Here is a 26,709-nt window from a genome sequence, read left to right as displayed (position 1 = left end):
AGCAATATTATCGAAGCCATTCTAAAATAAGGTGTTTACTTTCCATCTTTTCACTGATCGGTGCTTATAGTGTGAAATGAGAACTTGAGGGTATGAGAGGAAGGCATGGTTTCTCTGCTAGTGCAGAAGCAGCAGTTGAAGCATTTATCCAACTCGATTACACAAGGGATCAACTCTGAAACACAACCATCAGGGTCTACAGTGCACCGGGCCACACTCCTGCCCCATTCCCAGTGTCTGTTCGTGCTGCATCGCAAACCTCCTCACCATAGCACCAGCACTGGAATGGGGCTGTTCCTCTCAACACAATCCCTCAAGAAGGTGGGATGCCAGGACACAGATGTGACTGTCCACCCATTATGGCCTGTTCCCCCACTCCATCATTTACTGGAAAAGCCATCATCCACAAGGGAACCAGTAGAGCAACTTTACTTGGTGTAGCCATCATTCCCCCCCAAACCCAATGGTAAGAGCACCCCTCTTCTACTACGTGCCAAGTTGAGCATTATCTGAGTGTGGGTTCTGTCCAAAACCACCAAGTGTCTAAGGATCATGGAGTGTTTCCCAAAAGTTCCTGTCCCATTTCACTGCTGCCAAGGCACTGCCCTACCTCTTGTCGAACACCCTGGGTGTGCAAGGAGCAGAGAAAGAGCCTGGGGCTGGCTCTGTGCTTACACCAGTTCTCGGCTGCCAGTAAAAGATGTTCCTGCTGGGGAGTTCAAGTACAAAGCAAGCCTTGAGAGCAACATGCCTGGTTTGTCTCGTTGTGTCCTCACAAGGGGGCAGCTGGTGATGCATGGCTGCTTCCCGAAAGTGCTCCATTCTGTTCCTCTGCTAAATTTAAAAAGGTCAACTAACAACAAAGCAGAGGCTGGACAACCAAAACGGTTCAGAATAGAAACCAGAGCCTCTTCACTCTCCTCCCTCAGCCACAGTGTAGCCAAGCAGTTGCCAAGAAGCTGCTGCTGTTTGGCAACCAAGTCGATGGCCAGTGTGAAATGACTGTCTGATGTCCGGCGTGGAAGTCTGCCTCACTAGTGGCAAACGTGAACACACTTGGCTCCTTACTCCAGACATTATGTAACTGCTAATTCATATTAATTAGAAAACCACTTCCTTTCTCTTTCAGGATGTGAGTGAGAGAGAAAGAGGAGAGACAAAAGCTGCCCTTGAAATGGGCAGGTTTTAGAGAAATTGTCAATGCGTACTGATACGTGACACAGGACACAATTGCACCCCACACCACACAAGCCCTTGCTGCTACCTCTGCCATTTCTTGCAAACCAGGGCTGCAGAGCTTCTGTTTTCATCAGCTGTGCACTGCTGCAACCTTGGCAAACCCACTGGCTGCTGCTCCAGCAAACGCAACACGGGTGAAGCAAACTGAGCTCCCACACTATCGCCTGATGCTAGATTACATCTCAGCATCTTCACATCCCCCATCACTGTTAGACTTGAGAGTTTGGCACTCCCCAACACGCGCATCTGGGCTGCATTTCAGAAATGTCCCTCCCACATCTACTACCAGCACTCCTCAGAGTGATGCTACACTGGTAACACCTTCCCTCTGCCCATGAGCTGAGCATCTGTAGCTGTTCTGCTCCAAATCCAGCTTTTCCCTGTTGAACCCTGTATCAGGGCTGCCAGCTTCATCTTAACATACCTCAGTCTCAATCAAAAGGCTTTAGAAACTCGTAGGATTTACTCCAAAGGTGGTTCTTCACTCTCCCTTGCCCCCTTCTCTTCTCACAATGTTCATAGCATTAGTCTACATGTAGACAGGAATATTTCTAGGGCAAAGACAGAGTCTTGTCAGTCTCAGAGGACGACACCAGCGTTCCTCCCAACTCTGAAATGTGCCTATTTAATTTCATTTCATCTTAACCTGTTATGCTGGCCATTTCAAAAAGCAACATATACTTAAATCTTAAATCACAAGGGGCCCTTTCTCTGCTAGTTGTATTTTTGCTACTTGTACCCAAATTCCACCAAAACCAGAAGCTTTGTCTGTTTGAGGAGCTGCAGATACAGCTGTGTGGCTTTTTAACATCAGAGTAAATGTACAGTTACATCTAGTGCACAGAAGTTCCTCTGACTCAAAGAGGACACTGAATCCAGGCTTGAGAGTACCTGGACACAGTGAAGAGCAGCAGGAGAAACATCTAATCCAGGCTTGAGAGTACGTGGATAAAGTGAACGGCAGCAGAAGAAACATCCAGCCTTATAATAAACCTCCTGACTTCAGGGAAAGCAGGAGTGACATGAAACTTTACTTCCTGGGAGCAAGCAAGAGGGCTAGCACAGGTTCAGTAACTTGTACGACCTCAGTTTCCCTCCAGTGAACTGCCCGCAGGCAATTTCACTTTGATTAAATTAGAGTTGAATTTTGAGTTTGGTTCACTTTGCTAGCAAGGCCTGATCATGCTGGACATGCAGCTGTTGGAATCACATAGGAAACAAGTGCATCGTTCCCTATTCAAAAAACAATCTTCAGTGCCTGTGAGTTATGCAGGGCATGAAATAGCCAGTCAGCAGCCTGACCTCAGAGGACGCGCTTTACCATGGCATTGCTCTATGTCTCTGGGGAGCTGCTGGGTCCAGAGCACGGCGTTCTTCATCCCACCACCTTCCAGGTCAGTGGCTAGGACCACTTGAGGATGGCCTCCCAGAGCAAAGGATCAGCAAGGAAAGATTCATAGAATCATAGAATGGTTTGGGTTGGAAGGGACCTTAAAGATCATCTAGTTCCAACCCCCCTGCCATGGGCAGGGACGCCTTCCACTAGACCAGGTTGCTCCAAGCCCCATCCGACCTGGCCTTGAACACTGCCAGGGATGGGGCAGCCACAGCTTCTCTGGGCAGCCTGTGCCAGGGCCTCACCACCCTCAGTGTAAAATTTCATGTCAAACCATCAGGGAACAGCTGGGCATGCACAATGGTGGCTGTTGCAGAGCCCTCCTCTTTAGCCTTACAGGGCAGCAGAAAATCAGGAGTTGGCAGTTCCATGGCAAGAAGTGACAAGACAAAAGCTTCTTGTGCCTCCTGATAAACCCATGTCTCTACAGCAACATGATCTTGGCTCACAGTTGCTGTAGGTTTCTGAGCAGAAGTGAAATGCTCACAGAGGCAATGCAGAGAGGAACATGACTTTCCCACCTCTCCTGGGGTTTGACTTGCAATAGTAACCTCCTCACAAGTTTGTTCTTCAGTTCAGCATACACACCGCCTACCTGACAGGGGTTTCTTTTTCTCTGCTGAAGATGGTATCTTCTTCTGTCCGAGCAGCAGCTCAACAGATCAGGCTGACTACAGCACAAACAGAATGGGGGAGCCCAAAGCATCGGCTCTACAGGAGATATATAAAGCTCAGCTCTTGTGCAACGCGCTGCCTCAGCAGCCACCTCCACATGCAGTGGGCTCCCAGGAGGTTACACATAGCACAAGCCCCAGCAGAAATCACGATTCCTGGCTCCACGCACACTCGCAGCCACGGACTATCAGCTTCACCAGCCAAGGGAGGGATGTAGGAACCTTGCTGCTGGTGGGGGGCTTGTCCCCTGAGATCAGGGGGGTTTGTTTCTCCTTCCCTATAACTTCACTTAATTACAGAAGAAATTATAAGAGCTCTTTCCTTGATGCAAAGCTGCAGGAAACCAAATCCAAGAGGCACTTCGTAGCTTCCTACTTCCCTAGCTTTATCTTGCTGAACACTGCAGCCAAGGCTACCCAAACCATTGCCAACCAGGAAGGCGCAATAACAATGTCCCAGAAGCATCTGCTATTTATATAAAGGCAGGCTGAAGCGTGGTTAAATGAAGGTTACAGTGAAGGACAAGCAGAAAAAGGTGAAACAGGAGAGTAGAGAGGAAGGGAAAGAGGAGATAAAAGCCTTCTCAGGCATTAGATTGTCTCGCAGAGAGGAATCAAAGTATGTTTTCAAACTTTTCGTGCAGCTAGAAGGCTCCAGGGCATTTCCCTGTGCAGTGATTCAAGTCTGCCTTTATTCCCAGTTAAGCCCAAAGATAAAAAGCCACAAGGGTGAATGGCCATGAACACGAAAAGAAAGAATGGACTTTTACTGTTTTTTTCACCCTGTGCTTTGTTTTTATGAAGGATGGTAGGAGCAGCCCACCCACAAGCCTTTTATCTCAGGAGGCGATTTGAGCTGGAAACAGGTACCTGTAATTACCATGTATTCCACAATAGGGGAAGTTGACTTACTTGGCTTTTCTTCATGCCACATTTCAAAATAAATTATTTTTTGATAAATGAGAAAAAGCACATGTGTTCTGCAGTGATTGACCTGCAGTTATTTTCAGGCCCCACTGCTCAAGACACAGCTGTTGGCTGTCCACTTGCAGATTTGCTTTTGGAATGAACACAGCCCTGCTGGCAACTTAAATCACTTTCGTAGGTAGTGCTACAATGACCAAAAGAACATTCCCAGAGCAAGGCTGCACCTCATCAGGAGGAGGTGGATGCAGGACCCACCATTTGCATCCTGCAGCAGCAGCAGCAGGGGCTGCCTCTGCACACTGAGAAGTTAAGGTGGAAATCCTCACATCCCACAAATGTGGGCATTACACAGAACCATAGCTCCATCCAAGGAGTAAAGCTGCTGAAGACACTGAGATACACAAATGAGAAAGCCTTTTTCTCACTCCCTTTCTTCTCCATGGGGATGGTGATGCTCAGAATTGCCCTATATTGAATTAGGCCATCTCTGCTCCCAGTGTGAGACAACCCAGATGCCATTCCTCTTGTCTACCTGAAGACATTTGCATACAAGATATCCTCAGGGTCCCTTTCAAACTGAATAGAGATCAAATCATATGATTAAGTCTACTTTTGGTTGCAAAAAACCCTCTCTCAGCTCCAATGATTAGGTCACCTTAGCTCTTCAAGAGCAGCTGAGACAAGTAGCTCAGCTGCAAATAGCCATATCATAGGCTCCTAAATTTTGAGGAGGATTAATCCTACCCACAGACCCCAACACATGCCTCCTGAAACTTGGTGTGGCCACAAACATGGTTCAGGTCACAACCAGAACACACTAAAGCACATTAGCAACTCCTGGACTCCCTCTCATCCATCAAGCCTGGAGATGGTTTCGGTACCATCAAAGCATTGGTCCCAAGGGTTCAGCAAGTCAGAGCAGTCCTGAAGCCTGAGCCCGCGAACGTCACAGCCCCCATCCAAGCTGCCCCCAGTCCTGCCACCTCCAGGGCTATGGGATCAGACCTGACTTTCAAGGCCCATTGACCAAAATTTCCTCTGTGCGAGGGAAAAGCTAGACATGCAGGTATCTCACACCTCTGTGCCTCCGTTCTCTCAGCAGTTCCCTTATAAACTCTGGCCTCATAGCAGCACAGAGTCCAGGCAGTTATGTCGGGCTTGTTTTGGAGCTCCCAGCCTAAAGATATTTCTGGGTTGGGTTGCTCTTCCTTGTATGAGGGCAGAGAAATACAGGGGTCAGGACAGGAAAATCAGACAGATATTCTTCGGGTCGCAAAGATGGTTGTGCAGGTGATGTTTAGCTCCCTTCCAATACACAATCCTATATACATCCTTGCCTTGCTAGAAAAGCATAATACACAGTTTCAGACATGCATTTCCAGGGAAAGCATGTGCTAGATGCAGAGCTGAGTAGCCGCGCATCTGGAGCAGATGTCCTTTGGTAGGGGAAGGGCTGAATCCCCAGGGAAGGCTAAAGGAGCGTCATGCTGTTGAACAGCATTTAATTTTGAAGTGTGAGTTTCAAAATTATTTTCTGACAAAGTGAATTTCTTTCTTTTGTTATAAATGTTTTGTGAAAGTTATTTTTCATTTACTCTGCTCCTCCACTACCAGTTCCTATGCCTCATCCCATTTTTGTCTGTTGTTTTTCCCCAAATGGAGACAAGGATGAAACAACTGCAAACAATACATACCTTATTCAGGGAGCATGTACATCCAGCTGAATGAGTTTTCACCTTTACAGTGTTTGCACATTTTTGGGTTTTACTTCACAATATTTAGGAAGAAACTCTCAGAGAGCTTATTCTCAATGCTTTGTCCACTAATACAAGCAAAGCCTTGTATCAGCAAGGAACTGCCGGTGCAATGGACTGCAGGGGTAGCACAGCAACGAACAGTCAGGTATTTGGGCTCATTAGCAGTTAACAAGACAGGGAAGCACCAAGATACTCCCAAGCTGCTCCTGTACCACAAACCAACAACACTACTATTGGAGGAAACAAAACACACCCACTTTCAGACCAGCATGATAATACCAGACCATAACCGTGCAACCCAGACTCCTGCAGTTGAACAGTTTTCCAGCAGATTAACCTGCCCCAGATTGTGCTAGCATAGGGGTAAATCGCACAATTCATGTATTTCATGTGGAGTCATTACATCCCATCAGCTACTTGTCAGAGGGACAGAGCTACAGATACCTTTTTCTACTTGGAGTCCCACAATGGACCAGTAGCACAGGAGCCTGTGGCATCTCTTCCACAGTAAACCAAAGCCTTTGGAGCAACCAATCCAGCCAACCAAACAAGGAACAGCTTCAACAGAAAATGCCAACTTCTACTTCCAGGCAAGGCAACAGAGAACAAAGCCTCCGTGCCCTATGAACATTGCTCAGTTTAACATCCATTTAAATAAAAACCCATCAAGTACCAAAGTGAAATAGAGTGTTTTCTACCTGAATACATCCATAGCTTCCCAGAACAAACAGCCAGAAAAGCACTTCAGCAAGCTCCCACTCCTCAGCACTGCTTCCTTCCCATGTATATAAAGCTGAAGGCACAAGCTCTATGCACAGAAAAGCAACAGCTGTGGCCCCATCACCAGCTGAGATGCATCTATTTTTAAAGCCCAATCCATGCACACAGCAGTGAGTCGTCCAGGCCTGATAAGCTTCTAGCCCTTGCATTTCAGATAGAGAACACAAATTAAAAGGGAAAAATAAGGCTTCCTAAACACTACCTTTTGCACAAGTAGGAGCTAATTAGCTTTTCACATCTTCCTTGCACAGGGTGAAATCAGCTACAGGGCAGGTGGGTGCTGACTGCAGCACAAAGCCCAAAAGCAGAGCCCAGCTCTGATTTCTGCTGGCCCTGCTCAGTGTGCAGAGCATCCCAGACCATAGGCAGGCAGGCAAGCAAGCAAGCAAGGAAGCAAGGCTGTGATCCCTTCCCATGTGCTGCACTGAATGGTGGTTTATTGCTGGTCATTCATAGCAGTAAACATGGCAGCCATTTGTAAAACAAAGGATTTCTTTTTCATTCTGTACTTTGGAGACATTTTTGTTTAAAAGGATGCGTGTGTGCACTATTCTATTGGTTTTGTTCTCCGACCATCTCTAGCTATCAGCCTGCTAACGTCTAAGAAGGTAAGAACTGCCCATTGGATCAGGCCATGGTGCACATAGCTCCATACTCTAACAGGAGCAGATGGAGTATGTTCAGGGTAAACTCACACACCTGACTCTCCGAAGTGCTCACGATCATTTGACCTGTTAGGAAGTACTGCCTTGACTATACCTCTTATTACCCTATGAAATTGGGATTTGCTCATGGAAATCTCTGTCAGAAAAAGAAAAAAACAACCAAACCAACCAAAAAAACCCAAAAAAATCACAAAACCAACCAATTTCTTAATTTCAGTGTTACAGTGTGTTTGTAACCCTGAAGAAGTGCTGCTGTGGTGTGTTAGGGGGTTTTTTCTTGAGCACCGTGAGAGGTAAGAAAAGCAGATCCCTCCTGGCACTTTTAAGACCTCCTTTCTTGGCCAGATGAATTTTGAGATCACTTTGCTATACAGTGCAAAACCCAGGGTTCCTCCTGTGCCACAGAGCTAATGCACAGGTCCCCCTAGACACAGGACTCCACATCCCACAGCTTTTTTGGCCAAACTAGAACCAGGCTCAGCCGCTGCAAGGAGCTGCCCCTGTACTTCCCAACCCCACTAAACACCATAAACAGCCGCAGCAAATGCAAAGGAGCTCACCGGCACTGGCCCCCATGGAAGCTCCACGTTTCTCCTGCAAGGCGGACTTCTACCCGCAAAGCTTGAAGGCCCATGCCATCTAGTGGTGACAAGCCAGCCCCAACGATGCTTTCCTACGCAGCTTAGACACTAAAACTTTCCAGGGTTTCAGACTGGATCTGCACTGTGAGAAATTCACCTATTTAAGCAGCCAGTCCAGGGAGAAGTGCTTTCCCCATCCATGACATCACCCCAGGGTTCAGGAGAAACATGAGGACATTCTGGAAGCAGGGACAAGGAAAAGCAAAATCAAGTCTGCCCTCAGTATCAGAATCCTTTGGGAAGTGTAAAAATCAAGGCTGAACTAAATGCCATTGCTTATACTTAGACGTCACAATCATTGAATATTGTGATTTTAGAAAATAAAAGAGGCCAACACAGAAAGTCAGTAGAAGACCTGCAAATCAGAGCCACAAAGTGGAATTCCCAGCTCCTTGGCATGCCCCTCCACTGGTCTGGAGGAAGGATGAGCATTTTCCCACATGGCAGCAGTACCTGTGCTGGTTGTTTGCAAACGTGTCCCCATCCCACTGGCAGCAGAGGTCGATCAGATCAGTCCTGTTCCTGGAAAGACAAAGGTGAGGTTGTGCCAGGGTCAGAAGCCACCGCAGATGTGGTGCCATCCAGCCACAACAGCAAGAGGGCTTTAAGGGGTTTTCAGCATTACGGAATGGAACCGATGCTGTGGACCTGGTGTGCCTGAGCTAAGAACTGCCCATTTGTGCCTCGTAGACACCAGCACCCCACACCAAGCTCAGCCTTCTCATAACTGCTCAGATCCCCAGGTGGTGTCTCCTGCGTCTTCTAGGCCATTCTCATAGCAGTGTCTCACAGAATTTGAGGGTAGCGACTCTACATTATTAAAAGCTGAAACCACTCACGTTGGAAGCGATTAGTGTGCAAGAGATGTATTTTGACACATTCTGCTGTGGCAAGGATGTTGCCTGACATGTTTAAACAGGACAAGGCTAACAGCTGATCAGCTGGCATTGAAGGGCTGATTTGAGACACAGGAACTGTGATTAACTCAAAATGAGCAGGAAGTTCTCAGAATGACGGAAAGCTCCTGATTAGGTCCTTAAATAAGCAGCAGGGCACTGCGCTAGAAAGTTCAAGACTGACTGCAGTAAATATCCAGTGTTAATGTAGCCCCAGTAGTTCAAGCCAAAACTAGTGTTATTTGTGAACACACACGTATTTGCTGATAGGAAGCTTTCACCTCCCCATACAAGATGTTAAAACTAGCACAGAGGAGTGGAAATTGATGTGACTTACGGCAAGTTATCCTCCTCTACAGTGGTTCTGAGGACACAGGTTACATGTAACTTCTTGTTTCGAAGCTCTGCAGCCATCTGCATGGACAGCTGGAAGTTCCAATGGGGTGGGGGTGGAAGCCAGCTGCAGGAATGGTGCAGCACACAGCCCCAGGCACCAGGGATTCACAGGCCTCTCAGGCCACAGCTCCCTCATACAGGACACCTTCTTACATTCTTCTTACCCTTTCAAGTTCAAGGACACTGCCAGCATTCAGGATGAGTCCCTGTGGCAGCACACACAAAGCGTGCTAGCAGAGGGAGGTGCACCACAAACACAGTGGGTGACAACCTTTGAGGATCAGGAGGAAAACACACCTTTAGTAACAACTGCTCTAGAAGACATTTGCTAACCCACCCTTTATAATGAAGTAATTTGTAGGTATTACACCAGCTAGAATGTTGACAAGTCTCTTGTAGTATTGCACGCTCAAACAAGAAGTCTTACTTTACAGGCAAAACCCAACTTAAAAAGAAGTCAGAAAAACACTCAAAACATTCATATCAAGTCTGGTTACTTTATTTTTCATCTGTGCAGTCAGTTAAAAGAACAGTTAACGATGAAAACAGACAACCACAGAAGCTTTAGGTACAGTATCATAACACTGAAGAAGCAAATGACCACATTGAACACATTCTTAGTGCTGGTAATTTCCAGACAAAACAGAAGTACATACACAGGTCTAGTTCAGTGTAAAACCTGATATTAAGCAGCAAGTTGCTCACGAGTGCAGCACTGTCATGTACAACATAGGTAATTACTGCTTATTCAAAGTTACACAGCCTCTGCAACAAAGGTGATATGACTGTATTTAAAATAAGAACCCAAAATACATTCAAGAGAATGGCTGCAACAATAAGGCAATAAACAGTTTTTAAACTAGATCCTACTAAACAAAACAAGACCAACTGTGTAACCTGTTGCCTTCATAAGGTTTCAGACTTGAATGGGCCAATTCAAACTTAAGTGCTTACCCACCAGTAACATTTCAGAAGTACACTGGTAAAAACTGATTCAAAGACATGAGTATACTGGACTGCCAGCAATCAGAACCCAGGTCTCATCACAAGTACGCTTTCACACACAGCTTCGCTTTTACAGGTTTGCATGAAGCGCCCTCTACAGAGATCTCACTACAGACTCCTTCAGGAAAAATTATGCATTGACAGAAGACATCAGCATTGCAAAATTCTTCCAAACTGTGTAATACAAACCTTTGGCCTGCTACTAATAAGATCATTAAAGTTATACACTAGGCAGACAGCGTCATTGGCAGCTATGTCACAGCAAGATTAAAAAAATAGCATTAGCTGTTTAACAAAAAAAGAAAAAAAGAGACTGAAAATAACTTTGGGGAGTGAAATGTACGTCTACATACAGCAAGGAGGGGAGAAGGAAGTTGTTTGGCTAGAGCAGATGAGCTACCCAGAGGTTCCACATCCATCTTATTGCGTATTTGATCATCGTCAGCACTCAAACCTGCATGGATATTTCCTTCATTGTCATGCTCCAGAGTCTAGATTCTTGCGCCTTCAGAGCCACCCTGACTCGCTATGTATATTGCTGTAACTTCACATTTCTACACAGCTACTAGAAGCAGAGGCTGAGTTAACTGTTACTTATATCTCAGCTGGGGATACTACATGCACCAACCAGTCTTTTGCCATCTTCTGTGCACTAAACTCTAGGTAAAAGTGCAGTGGAGTGTCAATACTCTACACGTCAGTACAAAAAAGTATCTTTATTTGTAAGCCTATATTAGCAAAGCCCAAGACAAAGATGCTAAAGATGTTTCTTCAGAAAACGTACCAGCACTTGGTTGGCACTGCTAAACTGGCAGTCTCATCATGTGACAAGACGTACAGATGCAAGAATATTGTGACATTAAGTTGTGCAAGGCAAACGACTGAAAGCAGCAGGGAATAGAATCCGATTGCTTTTGCTCATCTTCACTAATTAAATTTTACTAATCAATTTTACTAATTAAAAATACAAGCAGCATCATTAGGCATTCCCTTGCCGGCAGACAGGATAAAGGAAGGAGACTATCAATACTTCTACATGTGTTTCAAGGATATGTGCATAGCACTGCCTAATCATGCTTGAAAATGTCACCCTGTAACACAAAGCATGCTTGTACGCACATGCTAGTAAACAAAGCAGACTTTTAGGCTCCAGAGGAAAGTCAGGGCTGATCTTACATATTTTAATACTGAAACATCCAAATCATTTTATGAAGTGAATGCTCTCATTAGCTTTTGAACAATATTCACAGATGACAAATTAAAGCATAAAGGCGCTAAAAGAGTGCTCTTTTCCCAGATGTAGGCCTACTTGATGAAAAGCTAAATGTTGCTGCTTTTAGCCATATAACCAAACCAAACCACAAGTTTGGAAGTCATATGTTTAAACTTCTAAACAGATGGAAGTGCAAGACCAATTTTGTAGTCCTGTTTAAGTTTCGATACAGGGAGCAATGACCCAAACACCACCACATACCCAAGCTTTAAGAGAAAACTGACTCTGTTCACAACAAGACCTGTTGGTATACCGTTCTCTCTCTCATGCACACACACATCAGAGGTGGTACATGCACGTTCCTCCTCTTGCCAAAGATCTCACGCATCAGTCTTCAGAGCTGCTAGATAAACAGAAGCGGAGCGGTTCGTTCTGAAGTGCAATGTCAAAATAGCCATATAACTCATTCTCAAAGAAATAGGAGCAACTGCTTACTACCAGTAAAAAAAATCAGTAAGTCCTCCAGCAAACCTGAGGTACCAAATTCATTCCTATAACACTATCAAAGTGTTACAGTGATGTCTACCAAACTGGTCAGAATGCCTTAATTGGTTCCAGGAAAGAAGTTATGTCAGGTACCATATACCTGATGGAAAGGTGTACAAAGTGAACTAGAGAAGTGCTTAGTATTCAAAACCCAAAGATGATATTTCAGAATACTATGCAGTGAGGACATAACCTAGGCACCTTCCCCTCTCCAACACAAGTTGGACTTAAGAGTAAAAGGTTCAGGAAAAACAGACCTAGCAAGACTGTTTAACCTGTTACCCTTCTTATGTCAAAACCAAGAAAACAGGTCTTACCACCTGATTCCTTTCTTTTTAAAAGGGAGATAATAAAAACCTCCAAACCATGTGCATCTAATATTGATTTTTCATATTTCATTTATACTTTTTATATAAGAACATAATTAAAATCTCACTTTAGAATACTTTCTAAAGCAGGATATCCTTTCAACCATTTTTCAAATTCACATGCATTCTCAAGGTTGAAGAAAAAAAATATATATTCTTATATAGCTAAGGAAATAAAACTCAATTTCACTATATGTAGTTACAGTGCTGTAAAGAAAAAAATAATTTAGAAACCATTTCAAGTCTGAATTGCTTACTATGTTCAGACTAATGCAAAGGCTAAGCCTATGGTCCAGGACCTGTTTTTAACCTGTGTGCAGAGATAGGAACTACAGCAGCTCAGCATTCTTTGATGGAGGTTTCTCTCCACCTCTCCTTTCTTCCAGTATTCTATGACTTGCTGCTGAAGCCCTCCCTGAACCTCTACTGAAGTAGCTTACACTGGTAGTTCAGAAGTAAAGGTCCACAGGTATTAATACTACCTCTTAAGTCAGTTTTTCAGTAAGATCAAACCACTGAACGACACAGTGCAGAGGTGCTTAACCATTCATAATTAGTCAGAATTTCAATGGAGTACTTTAGGTTGTGTCTTCCGTAGGTGCTCTTCGTTGTCGAGCAGACTTCTGCCTGCTTCTCAGAGATGAAGGTGGAGTCTCCTGGTCGGCTTCAGTCTCTGAAGGCTCGTTGTCTCCCTGTTGGGACCCCGTATCACCTATCAATTCTCTCAGGAATTTGAACTTAGACAAAAACAATTGCCAGACCACGTACCAGCCTGCAGGAGAAAGAAAAAAAGGCAATGCTTAGTTATTCCTTACAAACTGATAGTCAGCTTTCAGTCAAACTAGACTAGAAAAGTGAGAAAAAACTTTTAGCAGCTCCCATCCTCTAACTGCCAAGTCTCAATGCCAACACCCCTCCACAAACACATCCACTCCTTTCCACAGCCTTGTAAATATCAATTCAATTTGATAAAGTTTGTCCTCATCCAGTAGCAAACATTTAAGCTCCAAACTGTACTGCTAAAGCAAGCAGTAGGTGGGTGATCACCACTGCACAGATAAAGAACTGTCAGGAGAAAAGCAACTTCTGTGGTTATACCTAATACAAGGACTCAAGATTCATTACACAGGCGCTGTAAAAGGTAGCCCTAGAGTTTCTACCCTCCCTCAGCAAACACACTGTTCTGAAAATCACATTTTTAAAGCTGCATTACTTAATCACTATTAAGCACACTTAGGGAGATCTTGAAATTAATACCCTGTTTTATAAAAAAACCTATTTTGAAATGCACAAGGTCTTCCTTATGTTCAGTAAATGATCATATCCCCCCAGTTCAAGGTGTTCTGTCACCATGCCCAAATCCCATTAAATAAACATTCTCTGGTAAATTTATGTTCTGCTCCACCACTAGAATACTCTGGGTCCCAAGTAAAGGGTTGAGATAGTAATACTGTGAGGGTGGTGAGGCACTGGAATGGGTTGCCCAGGGAGGTTGTGGATGCTCCATCCCGGGCAGTGTTCAAGGCCAGGTTGGACAGAGCCTTGGGCAAAATGGTTTAGTGTGAGGTGTCCCTGCCCATGGCAGGGGGGTTGGAACTAGATGATCTTAAGGTCCTTTCCAACCCTTACTGTTCTATGATTCTATGATATTCCTAGAATCTCTCTTGAAAAATAGTTAAGATCCAGCTCCTTTTCTCTCATGTAAGTCTTTCTATAAGAGGTAGCCAAGGAACTTAAAAAAAGCAGATACAAATAACACCTAAACCTAAACCAAAATCCTCCTTTTAAAAGGTCTCTCTCTTATCTAAGCATTTAGGTCAAGAGAGACTGGAGTTTTACCCAGCTGAGAATTAGTGATATCCCTTTCCCTCTAGCTAACCAGTCAAGTTTCATCATCCATAGAACAGGAATGTAACTTCTCTGAAATATAGAGTTAAGCAGCATAAAATTTAAACAGCTACTTGAAAACACATGCTATATAAGCATCACTTGCAACCCCAAAACTCACATGTCTTGCATAGAGTTCAGAAGGTCTTGCTATTTCCTTAACCCTACTACTAGGTGCCCTTTGTTGTCAAGCAGACTTCTGTCTACATACACAAATAGTAAGAGTCCTGTTTCACAGAGCTGGGGAAACCCATCCTCCCAATTATACGGCTGTCAGCAGAAACAGGCTTCTGAGTGTTGACAACACAGATGTATTAGGGAAGTGGAAGGAAGACTAATAAGTGGCACTTCTGTAACCACAGCACCACTATTTGTCTTCCTCTTCTGTAATCAGTCATGCCAATTCGAGCAGGCCATTGCTTAGGAAGAAACAAGATCCCACCCTTCCGCTCCCTCCTGGAATACTTTTCACATCCTGCAGACTTTTTAGTTCTGTAACTTCTCTGCTGCTGAGGAAAGTTGGAGGAAAGCTTTTATATGACAATCTTTATGATCTAAATTAATGCCTACACCAAGTATTCCCTTTTCCATTAATACCTAAACCTTTACATGACTTGTGACCAGATTGAATGTGATGTCCCGCAAATGCATCAAAGCCCCCTGCATCTAAAAAAAGCCTCAATGGCAGACACCTGGGTTTGGCATCTTTTTTCTTTCAGATCTAGATGTAAAAATTGAAGCTGCAACTCTTTGAAAGTTGCTTCCATTGGGAGGTATTTCAGATCTCTGGGATCTTCAATGCTTTGTGCATTCTGAGGACCATAAACCAATTCATTCTTCTCATGGGTCTAAACATCATTGAAAGTATTCAAATTTCCAAAAGCCATGCTTGCTTCTAGTCCACATGGGAAAGAAAATGCATAAAATATTTCAAGTGACTATAGGACACTTGCAAGAAAGTGAGACCTACACAGCATACTACGAGCCATTTAAAAATATCTCCAAATCCCCAGTTTGTTGACAGAGACAAAACTTGAGACACTAGACTTAGAAGTGCATGAAAAGCATGTGATACATTCTACTAAATCCAGTAGAGCATATGGGGGGATGACTGTCAGCCATGAATTATTTTGTTGGGGTCATGTTTTTATTTGATTGTTTAAAATCCTAACTAAAACCACCTGCAAAGTCAATTACTGTGAAACAGACACATTACTTACAGAAAACACCACAGAGCAGGGAGGATGAGCCAAAAATATTCCGGGCCTTCCCAGAAGAGCTATAGAGCGCTTTATAGAAGCATAACTTGAATATATTTCGTACAAATAAATACCCCATTAAGGGAAGTATTTTAACTTAGGCTAGAGCAGACCACATGCTTCCTCTGTCACTGCAAAAAGGCCACTCAACACACAGAATTAATACTGTGAGGGGAGAAATACTAAAGAACAGTCACAGTTCATTTGCAAACACTCTTAAGAAAAGCAGCATTATTTTTTTCCATGTTTGGTTTGAGTTGCGTATCCAAAATACCCGGTGCCATTAACAGACTTAAAAGCTCTCTAGCTCAAGACTACAAACAAGACAGTACAAATAATCAGCCAGCATGACTGGTCACAGTTGGCAAACCACCACACCAATGATAATAGCCAGGTGAAATGAACCACGATGCAGCGCATTGAAAAGAAAATTACAATAGGCTTAGCCAATGATAATAGTGGGAGGGCAACCAGGCTTGAACATTAGAGTTTCAAAACCTCACAAGATCTCCCAGCCTGTTGCGGAGACATTTGTGTATAAAACAATCGAAGTAGAAAGATTTCTTTCTTTCACTCGCTCTAGTTACAGTGCCAGCTTGGATGGAAAGTTAAGAAAAAAATCCCCAAAACAAATACACTTGTCTGAATCAAGCTAAGACTACCTCTTCAGCTGAGACTCCCTGTCGCCTCGCTGTTACTAAGCAAGTAAGAATTTCCTTGGAAATAACCAGACTACTAAAGAACAAGTTATTCTGGGTAAGAGAAACTCTCTCCAGCAACAATATCAACTAAATACACCACTAAACAAAACCACACACAAAGCCTGGAGGCAGATTCACAGTACCGAGTTTCTTCTGAATCAGAAGACTGCATTTTCCATTAATTTCTCAGCCTCTTGAGAACATTGCAAAATGGTAACACCCAACATCATGCCATACTGAAGAACTGTAACCTATATAACTGTGTATTTAAAGAAAAAAATTATTGTGAAGTAATTTAAGACAAAAAAAAACCCCAAAAAACCAACCAAACAAAAAAAAAACCCAACAAAAAACCCCAATGGAAAATGGGCATTTCCATGCACTCCCTTCTGTATACGGCTCAGTTTAGCTTTGCAGCTCTTTGGCTGTAGAGCTCTTCCTGAACAGGTAACTGACCCCGGCTGGTTTGCATCTCAAATGCTTCCACTTTGTTCACGTAAGCTGCTCTCTAAGAAGTCCTACTGGTTTAACTTCACCACACACAAAATATTTGATTTGAATCAATCTTCCACTGTTTGCTTTGTTTTCTTTAGCCATTTGATTTACCTTTTCCAATCACTCTTTGCTTGATTGAACCAGTGGAAGTTGAACTGCATACCCTACAACACAGTTTCAGCAAACAAGCAGTGATGACATGCAGACTATAATATATAACATTCCTACATTAACTGGTGAAAGAAACTGCTACTCAGAGAAGCAAGCCAGATCCCACAGTACATCATAGCAACACAAAGTAGGGGCTCCAGCTCTTGGTGTAGCAGATACTTGAATCCAAGAGCAAGTCGGAAAATCCTGTCTATGACAGACAGTATTTTGCATGTAGAAAAAATAGCAGCTCCCAGCCTTGCAGAGTTTAGCACTCACTAAAAGCTGTGAGCCACTCTGTCACTTAAAATACCACAGCCAGGTGCCATCCAAAGACATTTAAGCCACATTTGGCATTATGCCATCAGTATGTCAACTCCTCTTATAAATCATGTTGCAATGTGTTTGTGAAGATGGGGCCATGAGTCAAAGCCTCTTTCACTGACTCATACATAGATGTATGCAACATCTATGCAATATCAGGATGTTAAATACATTTTATGATGTGACTATGCCTCATAAAAGCCACCTTTTCTGTTACTTCCCACCAGCTCCTAGTTCTTTGTAAAGGGGAAAGAAACAAAGTGATCTAACTGCCTTAATCCTCCTCAGATGGTGAGGGGTACAAGTCTCAGGTCCATGTATTCCATTCACCTTACACTGTCTTGTACACAAAAGCTAACAGAGGGTTTTCTTTATTGGAACACATTTTCCATTTGAATCAGGAACAGCGAATAAAACAAAAAACCAAGGGCTAATATGAAGTGCTGGGGTAAAGCAACCTGGTTTTTCTTCTGTGAAATACAAATTAAACCAAGAAAGAAAGATGATGCAGTAATGGCACAAGACAGAGTCTGAAGATCTGGCTTCTATTTCTGACCCTACTACGGACTTTCTGTGCAGTTTTGCAAGATCATTTACCTCTCTGTCCCTACTGGTTTGAAAATAGGATGCTATTACTCCAGCACACAAGGACTAATTTGGAACTAGGTTATCACCAAGGTGAATGTTGCCTTTATTCAAATGTTGAAGTGTCCATCACAGAAAATCTTAAGCAGCTATAGCTTTAAAAAAGGAGCACAGAGCTCCAGATACTAACCCGAGATTTGGGAGAACAAGGCTCTACTCTGAGCAGTGTCAGGTGTCTTCCGTGACCACAGACAAGTCGCGTTGATGCTGTGCCATTTTTAAGATTTAGGTAATACACTGCCCTAGTGGATAGCTTTGCTATGGAGATGATCAGACTGAAGGAAGCATACACTACTCTGACACTGGAGTAACAGAAGACATCAGTAACATGGTGCTTGGCTCTGCATGGCTCCTTAAACCTGGTCCCATTTAATTCAAGACTCTACTAAGTGCTGCTTGCTCACTGATTGCAAGGAAACTCAGCTCTCTTCTGATCTCCCATCTGTAACCATTTCAAAACTCAACTTCAAATTAAAGGGTATTGTCTTTTTATTGCTGGTCTAATGAAGCACGACTTTCCTCATCTTTTGAAGTATTTTACAAGGTTCACTCATTCAAGATAGTTACAAAACTCTTTAAACAAAGCATTAAAGTTATTCAGGTAGAATTTAGGACTCAAGTGTTTTCCCATCTGCAACTGAGTTCAGACTCGTGAAACAAACCACACATTTGTCTCAGCACTTTACGAGTTACATGCTTTTTGTTTTAAGGTCACATCCCCTCAAACCACATTCATTAGCATCTCTTGCCAAATGAGATGAATGCTTCCATCTGTTCCACTGAAGGCACTCCTGCAATTTCACATGGCTCCATGCATTACTACATTGGGAAAACAAAACAAATACACAGAGGTAAGCGGTACTAGAGTTCACCTTGGCTGGTATTTTATCTTGTCCTTGACTATGCATGAGTTCCATCTGCAGAGGAACGTGGAATACACAGAAGTAGCAATGAGACCACCAGAGAGAAGCCAGAGAAAGGAGATCAGAAAAGGGAATTAAAAAAGTGGAATCAAGTTACCTTAGTCCCACTTTTAAAAGAGAAACTGAAAAAAATGCTATGTTTACGGTCCCTCAATGGTTTCTGTGTCAGATGTGATCAGTTTACAAATAGAGATGTTGCTAGCTGCAAATCTTCCTTCCTTCCTAACAAATTCAGATTAACATTGAAAGTAGCAGTTGGAAGCAACCAGAAACGTCTAAAAGAAAATCAGGTCATTTATTTAAAGTACTTTATTACAGGCATAAACGCCTAATTTGGGCATAAATCTGTGCTTTTCGCATAGCTGAAGAACTGGTCCAAATAACTTCTGGTAGTTTGTGCTTTGAATTTTGTCTCTTCACTTTAGAAAAATGATAAAATGAAGTTTTTTCCTCATTAAGTTTTGATACCACTTATCACGTCATATTTGTGATAAGCAGCAGAAATCCCTGTGATTGTAGGCCGTCTCCTGGGTATTTAAGTCTACTGTTCTCTGCAAGCATTCACACCACAAGCATTCACAAATTTGTGGCCTTTTATAAGCCACTCATAATTTAAGTTTACAGCTCTTTAGGCTCTTGATCCTGTAAGTCCTTTTCGTGAGGCCGTTTCGATGCCTCTCATCAGATGGCTGTAAAACATTCTTATCATCAGATCAAGCTTACTCAGGATTATATCCAGTCATTCTCGTGTCAGGTTCGTCCTTTAATTTGTATGCCTCACTGGCTGACATTTATTCATATCCTGTCATACCAGCACTCAGTCTCCCTGTGAATCTAACAGGCTGTAAAGAATAGAAACCAGTAGGTAAGCAGGTGAATAAGAAACTACCTATCACTGGCACAGATAAACAGTTGAATTGGAAGCAGCTTGTATTCAGTTTTTTCCAGTAGTGGTCTTGACACTGTTTTCCTTGAGTATTTTCTATTAATAATCATGGCACAAGAACTAGACGTGTACCAATATCAATTAATAAATGCTGTATGTGGAAAAAATAATTACCGATACTGTAAGTCATTATCAAATCCTATTGAGTCACTTCTAATCCCTGCAAGAAAAACAATGAACATGTCAGCTTCCTATGTTCAGAACTTTTGAAATCTAGGTGATTTTTAGCAATCTTTTTATAAGCTCTGATACTGTTGAAAGTAAAACATAATGAAGGATTCAAAGCAAAGTATTCATGGAATCCAAGTTGAATGTATAACATGGATCTCTAAATAGCTAAGTATTTATAAGCCATTTAAAAAGTAATTTACTTATTACTTTTTCTCACTTTAAGCAAGAAAGCACTGGAGAAGGTTAGCAGGCAAAGTTAGAGATCCCTAGCATTTCAATTCTATTTGTCACATACAGACAAAAGAGGAAAGGCCTGGAGAAAACGGTCCTCATTTCCAGCTTTGAACAACCTGCAGCAAAATCATTTTAATCTTTCAGCAACAGAGTAAGCAAAGATCTCACATGCACAGTCTGAAAACATAAAACCCCTACAAAAACATACACTACCTAGCAAGTAGCACCTTTCATCTTATAAAAGAAGAAAAGTGACCAGACAACATCTAATGAGCATACAGAAATTTGAATCAATAGCCACTTAGGTAACTGTTTTCTCTGTAACAATGGACAGTACAGGACACACAGGAAAAGAACACAAGACCAGGGAAATATACCCACATACGGCCTTGCAGTCCCAGTTATCTGTATTTCAGAAGTTTTCTTACCTTAGTATTCGCACTATAGCTTAAAGATATGGACCCTTCTTCTATGAACTTTAAATAACAGAAGTTACAGAAACCATAATGCTCTTTGTTAATGAGCTTGCAATTTATTTCCCCATTGTGTAAAAGAAAACTTTTTCATTTAAGCCTTTTGCTTGATCATTTAACTTCATTTACTCCAATCCCTCTGTAATCATGAAGTTGCACAATCATGCCCAGTTCACTCTTTTCACTTTTCTCAGTTCTGTAACCATTACCTTTCCTCCAGTCATTTGTTTTCCAGGCTAGACAGATCTAACCTGTTCACAGTTTCTTCATGCAGAAATCATTCTATGGTGAGAGCTACGTAATCACAGAATCATTCAGGTTGGGAATCCTATCTTTTTTAAAAGAAACTAGGCCTATTTTTTTTTTTTTTTAAATAAGGTAATAAATTTTAACAAGAAAATGCACTGTTTGAGACACAGACACATGGTAGATTCCTGCAGTAATATAATAACATTTTTTTACTTTAAACTTCTCGTGTTTGATTTGCCTATTTGTTTGCTACAAAGCATTAAACAAGTATTTTGGAGAAATACCTGCAAATACTTCAGCTAATCCTTTCTTTGGGATACTAAGAGCTCAGTTTGAAGCCATTATATTCCGCCATATAAATGATGCGTGCATATATTTCACGCTTTCACTGTGAATTACTCCATACATGTTAATACCATATTTCACCTCCCATTTTACTACCCAGGCCTCTGACATTGCAAAATCTTTTCACAATGTTTTGCTGTTTTGACCACAATTAACAATTTATTTTAAGTTTTAGATGTCAGCTAACTCTTCACTTCGCTCCCTTGGTTTTCAGTGATCACTTACAAATCCACCTGGCATTTGGTTTTTATCTCACAGGCCTTTCACCATAAGGTATGGCATAGTTTGAGTTTGGTGGTGGCAGGTTTGGAGTCGTTTTTTTTTAAAGCTCTAAATTCAGCATATTGATTCCAACACCTGCATACACGACACTGCTGATTCCTTCCAAGAACTTCAGACATGCAAATTTCGCCTTCCATTGAAATAACCCTTCTCTATACATCAATATGTAATACACACAAGTTTTGGATTCACGTAAGAAAAAAAAAAACAAACCCCACCACAACTCCTAAGAGCTGCTCTCTATTCTATTCTAGCAAACAGATGTCAAAAGCTGAGGGGTACCAGTAGGAAGTTTACTTCTTCCATTCACTGGCATGTCAGACGTAGGTGCAAGCTGCACGGAGTGACTGCTCAGTAGTGCATTCACATAAAAGAAAAAGCTATCAGCTTCAGATTAGTCACCGAATTAAACTCTGGAAGCATTTCAAGGCTCAAAATTTATTTGGAAACAAAGAGAAGGGGGCGCTGCGAACCACACGCGTTCCCGCACACCCCGGGGCACGGTGCCCTTTCATCCCCTTCAGTCAATCTGAGCAAAGAGGAACCACCGGAGATTGAGAAGGCGGGGGGTGAGGGTGGGGGACACAAGCACCGCACACCAGAGCCAGCCCAGCCCTCCCGCACGCCCTCGCCCCCCGCCGCCGAGGGGAGCGGGCGGGACTCACCGCACAGCATGAAGAGCAGCACGCAGGCCAGGGTGGCCACGATCACCAGCAAGGTCAGCCCGATGCTCTGCCACATGGCGCCGGCCGCCTCTTCGCCGGCACCGGGGGCCCCTCCTCGAAGATGCCTCCCCGCCGCGGCGCCCGCCCGCCCGGGCTGGGCCGAACCACAGCGGCGGCCGTCAGGGTCCGCTCAGCCCTGCGTGAGGGGCGCCAGGGACGGCCGGCCCCTCGGCGGGTCACGCCGCGGGGCTGAGGGGAGGGCAAAGGCCCACCGGCGGCTACGGGGAGGAGGCCGCGCCTCGCATCGCTGCCCGCTACTCCCGGGGAAGGGAGGCGGCGGCTCCGCGGCCCAGCCGGGAGGGCGAGGACAGCTGAGGGGCCCCGGGCCGAGCCAGCGGGGCGGTAATATCCGCCCCGTCTCCTCCCACTTCTTCACGACCCGCCGGGGGGGGAGCGGCAGCCGGGGGACGGGGCGGGACTTCCAGCGGTGACGGCAGCCGCGCGCAGTGCATGCCGGGAGCTGTAGTTTATTTCCCGCTCCCCAGCGGCCGGAGCCGGCGGGCACTCGCACCAGAGAGGACAACAAGTCCCGGCATGCTCCGCTCCGCCGATGGCCGGGGCAGCCGTCGCCCCCGCCCTGGGGGAGGCTGAGGGGGTCACGGGCAGCGGCTGCTGAGGGGCGGTGAAGTTGACCCTGTCATGGCGATGACTGTGGCGGTAGCAATGGCGATAGAGCCGCTCCCTCGGCAGGCCCGGCAGCGCTGGCAGGGAGGGTTGAGGGCAGGGTGGGCTGATTGGGTGCCCGGCCAGTAACGGCCTTGTGAGGCGGAGGGGACGGAAAGGGGGCAGCCGGTGTGGTACAATACAGATGCGGCCGTGGCCGAAGCCGTGCGGAGGGCGGGAACCCTGTAGGACAGATCGCTTCCCCGTGCCGTGATTTAGATCAGTGGTGTAGGTCTAATAACAGTGGGGCAACCTGGTCTCCAGTTCCTCCTCCTCCCTCTTGTCACTGACGCCCTTGCTCCCCCGGTGTGATCTATACGGGGACAACAGAGCTACTTGGCCTCAGCTAGGGCAGCGTTTTTACATCTGTGCCACCCCAGAGCGGTTCAAATTCCACATGACCTTGGCTCTTGCCCTCTGTTGACATTGTAGGGTGTACGTCAAGGCTGGTCTTGCGCACGCAAGAGAAATCTGAGGAAAAAGTGTCTTCCAGAAATCATGAGATAATCGTGATTCTGATACGGACTTTGCTTTTAGCACTGCAATAAGGTTATAACTTTCCTTTGTAGTGTAAGAGGCTGGTTAATGTTTCTAAAACTACTGAAAGCAGGTTTAAATCCACTACTACAGAAGCCTGACTTCCCATGGAGATGTGACCATTGCAGTGAGATGTGAGAAAGTTAATCCGGGTCTTTTTGTTTCTTTTATGCGTTATTTAAACTCCCATTTGAAGAGAAGCTAAAAATCCTTGGTTTTCCCGTTCATTGATCATGCCACATGCCTCTTCCTTTACCTGTTAACCAAAATGACCTGCACATGCAGTCTGCATTCACATCCTCAGTTTTGCTGTCACTTCACCAAATCGAACCAGAGTCCTCTCTTTCCATTCCTAGCCTTCTCTCCCAACATTCCCAGCCCTCTTTAATACTCTGCCTAAGCAATTCAGCAGGTCTTGTGCCAGTATTTAATTCAAAACATGTTTTCTGTTATTTGTCAATAAGTTTGTAATTTGGTATGTCTCCTGATCTTTAAACGTCACTCTAATTCTAGCCTAAGCAGTTGTTACACATACTTAGCAAGGGTTTTTTTCTGCATTGCAAACAAGCAGCAAGCCAGTAACAGTTACTACGCTATTAGCTTCTGGAAAAATATTTCAGCTTCCTCCAAGCTACACTGTTCTGTTTCTCTGATTTTTTACTTAAAATTTACAGTTAAAGTAAGTTCTCTGGGTATGGGACCACTGCTTTCCTGTAAAACAGCTGTCACAACATTTTAGGGCTATTAAAATATTTCATAGACATCATCCCATGCTTCCAAACTGGTTTACTAATAGTAGTTGATTAATTCACATCACATCTCCAAGCATTGCAGAACTACCAGCATTCATAACTGAAGAAAGAATTATCTTGGAATGAAGTCATCTTGGAGTGATAAATACATGTATAATCCATGTATTAGATCATGGATGTACATGGATCTATATATACATGATCAAACATACATGATAGCACACAACTAACAAGTGACAGGACAAGAAGAAATGGCCTCAAGCTATGCCAGGGGAGGTTTAGGTTGAATATTAGGAAAAATTTCTTCATGGAAGGTGATCAGGTATTGGAACAGGCTTCCCAGGGAAGTGGTGGAATCACCATCCCTGGAAGTGTTCAAAAACTGTGTAGATGAGGCCCTCAGTGATATGTTTCATGGTGGACTTGGCAGTCCTGGGGTAATGGTTGGACTTTGTGATCTTAAAGGTCTTTTCCAACCTAGTTGATTCTGTGATTCTATGAAGTGTAGCCCTTTCTTCTACCCAGAATATGCTTGGTGACCTTCCCCCCTCCACCTTTCTTTTGGCATTAACTTATTTCTATTTCCAGGACAGGAATACAGAGAGCAGCTTCCTTCCACCCCTTTCCCTTTTTATTACACCGTTATGCATTGCACTGTGATTGAGATCTACACACTTGCTGTAGGTCTCAACACAGCAAAACCATGATCCCAAACTGGGACCCACGTATGCTACCCTAATGCTAAATACTGGCAGGTATGAGAGATATCATTCAGGTCCATTCACAATTCACAGCAAGTTAATGCCACCAGGCTCCTCACAGGAGATTTGCAGACAATGAGGAACTGCGCATCCAACTACAGTCTTTTGCGACAGCTCAGCTTCAGTTTTTGATTCGGAGCCATCAATCTTTTTCCAGTTCTTAGCTGGCTTAAATAAACAATACAGACTATTTATATAAAGATGATAAGCATAAGAGGGATGAGAAAAATTGATTTATGTAAATTTATAGAATAAGAAAATACGTAACTAAACTGTAACTGCAGCCAAGGACTTTTCTTACACACCTTGCAATTGCTTTCCAACTTTAGCAAAGCCTTTTACGGTGCATACCGGCAGTATTACTTTGTTCCAAAAGAGGGTGCTAAAACATAATATTTATTGCAAAACCTGCAAAGCCGTGCAACTGCTAAGTTCAGTACTTCCTTCAGCATAAGTTTGTTGTAGCTTGGGTTTTATTTTACATGCTCGCAGCTGGTAATTTAATACAAGTTTTAGTTTTAGCTGTACAGACAGACCACACTAGCGATAGTTTAAAAAATGAAAAGCATAGAAAAAGTTACATTGTAGATAGAACTTAGCATACCAGACAAAAAAAAAAAAAAAAAAAAAAAAAAAAGAAGACAAACTTTCAAACCAGTTTGGTTAAATTACAAGTCTTTTTGCTTCAGCCTGGTTACTCAGGTTTAATTCCACGCAGTTTTATTACTGACAGTTCTTAAGCACTCACTGAGAGCTAACAAAAATTCTGACACACTGACCTCGTAACTCCCCATGGTGTCACTATCAGAGCCAAGATCTTTAGGTACATAGCCATTGTCCTGTGCCAATAAAATTAGAAAAAGAATGGATAACAGAAGAAAGATAACCTCTTTCATCTGAGCTAGCTGCTTGAGGGTAGAAGAGACATTTTGCCAGTGCGTTGGACAGGTACTACTGACAGGACAATTCTGTGAAACAGGCAGGTCCTGAGTTTAAATTCCAGGCTTTGGAGGAGATCATGACCAAGAGCAGTGATTGGCAATGGGAGACATGTCTGATTTCACTTTTCTTTCCCAAACTAAAGCTAAATACTACTGATGGAAACTTAGCAGGAGTTAAGAGTTGCTGGTAGCTGGTTGATTAGTGGTACCTTGTCCACCCTGTTTCCTGCTGAGCTGCAAGGCCAGTGGAACCTGGCGGCTCTGAAGTCATTGCAACTCAAAGATGCTTTTCCTGCAGTGCAGAGATGTTCAAAAGCTGACTGGACACAGCTCTAGGCAGCTGGCTGTAGGGGGCCATGCCTGAGCAGGGGGTTGGACCAGATGATCCCTGCCAACTTCAGACCTCTGTGATTCTCTAAGTTAGGGAGTTTGCGATGTGCTCCAACCTACAACAACCCCTACACCATCAGGACTCAAGCTAAATCCCTGTGGCATTTCATCATGAAAGTAGTTGTGTAACAGCATCACTTCAGAATGAAGTGCAGCTTTAATTACCTCCACTTGTTCTTGTTTCTGGGGAATTTCAGCTGGAACTAAGCAATTCCATTTGTACACATGTTGACTTACTTTTCCACCTTTCCTCTCAGCACAACATGCTGTTTGACAACCACACAAAGCTAACGTGCGTGGCAGGGCTCTGCTACGGCCCGTGCCTGGGCTCCAACTAAATGCATGACATTGCA

At 43.7% G+C, this 26,709-nt stretch overlaps 1 protein-coding gene across 1 annotated transcript; it reads right to left on the bottom strand.

Moving 5' to 3' along the window:
- Nucleotides 1-9,848: 9,848 nt before the first annotated feature.
- Nucleotides 9,849-22,716, bottom strand: SMIM13 (small integral membrane protein 13). The gene is made up of 2 exons (XM_030481568.1): nt 22,253-22,716; nt 9,849-13,275 (listed from the first exon to the last, which is right to left on the bottom strand). The coding sequence occupies exons 1-2, from the start codon at nt 22,326-22,328 to the stop codon at nt 13,082-13,084; spliced, it is 270 nt and encodes an 89-aa protein (XP_030337428.1). The 5' UTR covers nt 22,329-22,716; the 3' UTR covers nt 9,849-13,081.
- Between the last annotated feature and the right edge of the window lie 3,993 nt (nt 22,717-26,709).

Source organism: Strigops habroptila, chromosome 1, assembly GCF_004027225.2.
Source record: "Strigops habroptila isolate Jane chromosome 1, bStrHab1.2.pri, whole genome shotgun sequence".
NCBI classification, from domain to species: domain Eukaryota; kingdom Metazoa; phylum Chordata; class Aves; order Psittaciformes; family Psittacidae; genus Strigops; species Strigops habroptila.
Note: the sequence above shows the minus strand (reverse complement) of the source record. Positions and strands in the feature narration are given on the sequence as shown.

What these genes read in the sequence shown, in the direction of transcription:
- SMIM13 (XM_030481568.1), bottom strand. Translation starts at nt 22,328, where the DNA reads ATGTGGCAGAGCATCGGGCTGACCTTGCTGGTGATCGTGGCCACCCTG. An exon ending in GCTGCTCTTCATGCTGTGCG is followed by an intron (nt 13,276 to 22,252) that starts GTGAGTCCCGCC and finishes TTTCTCCTGCAG; the next exon opens with GCTGGTACGTGGTCTGGCAA.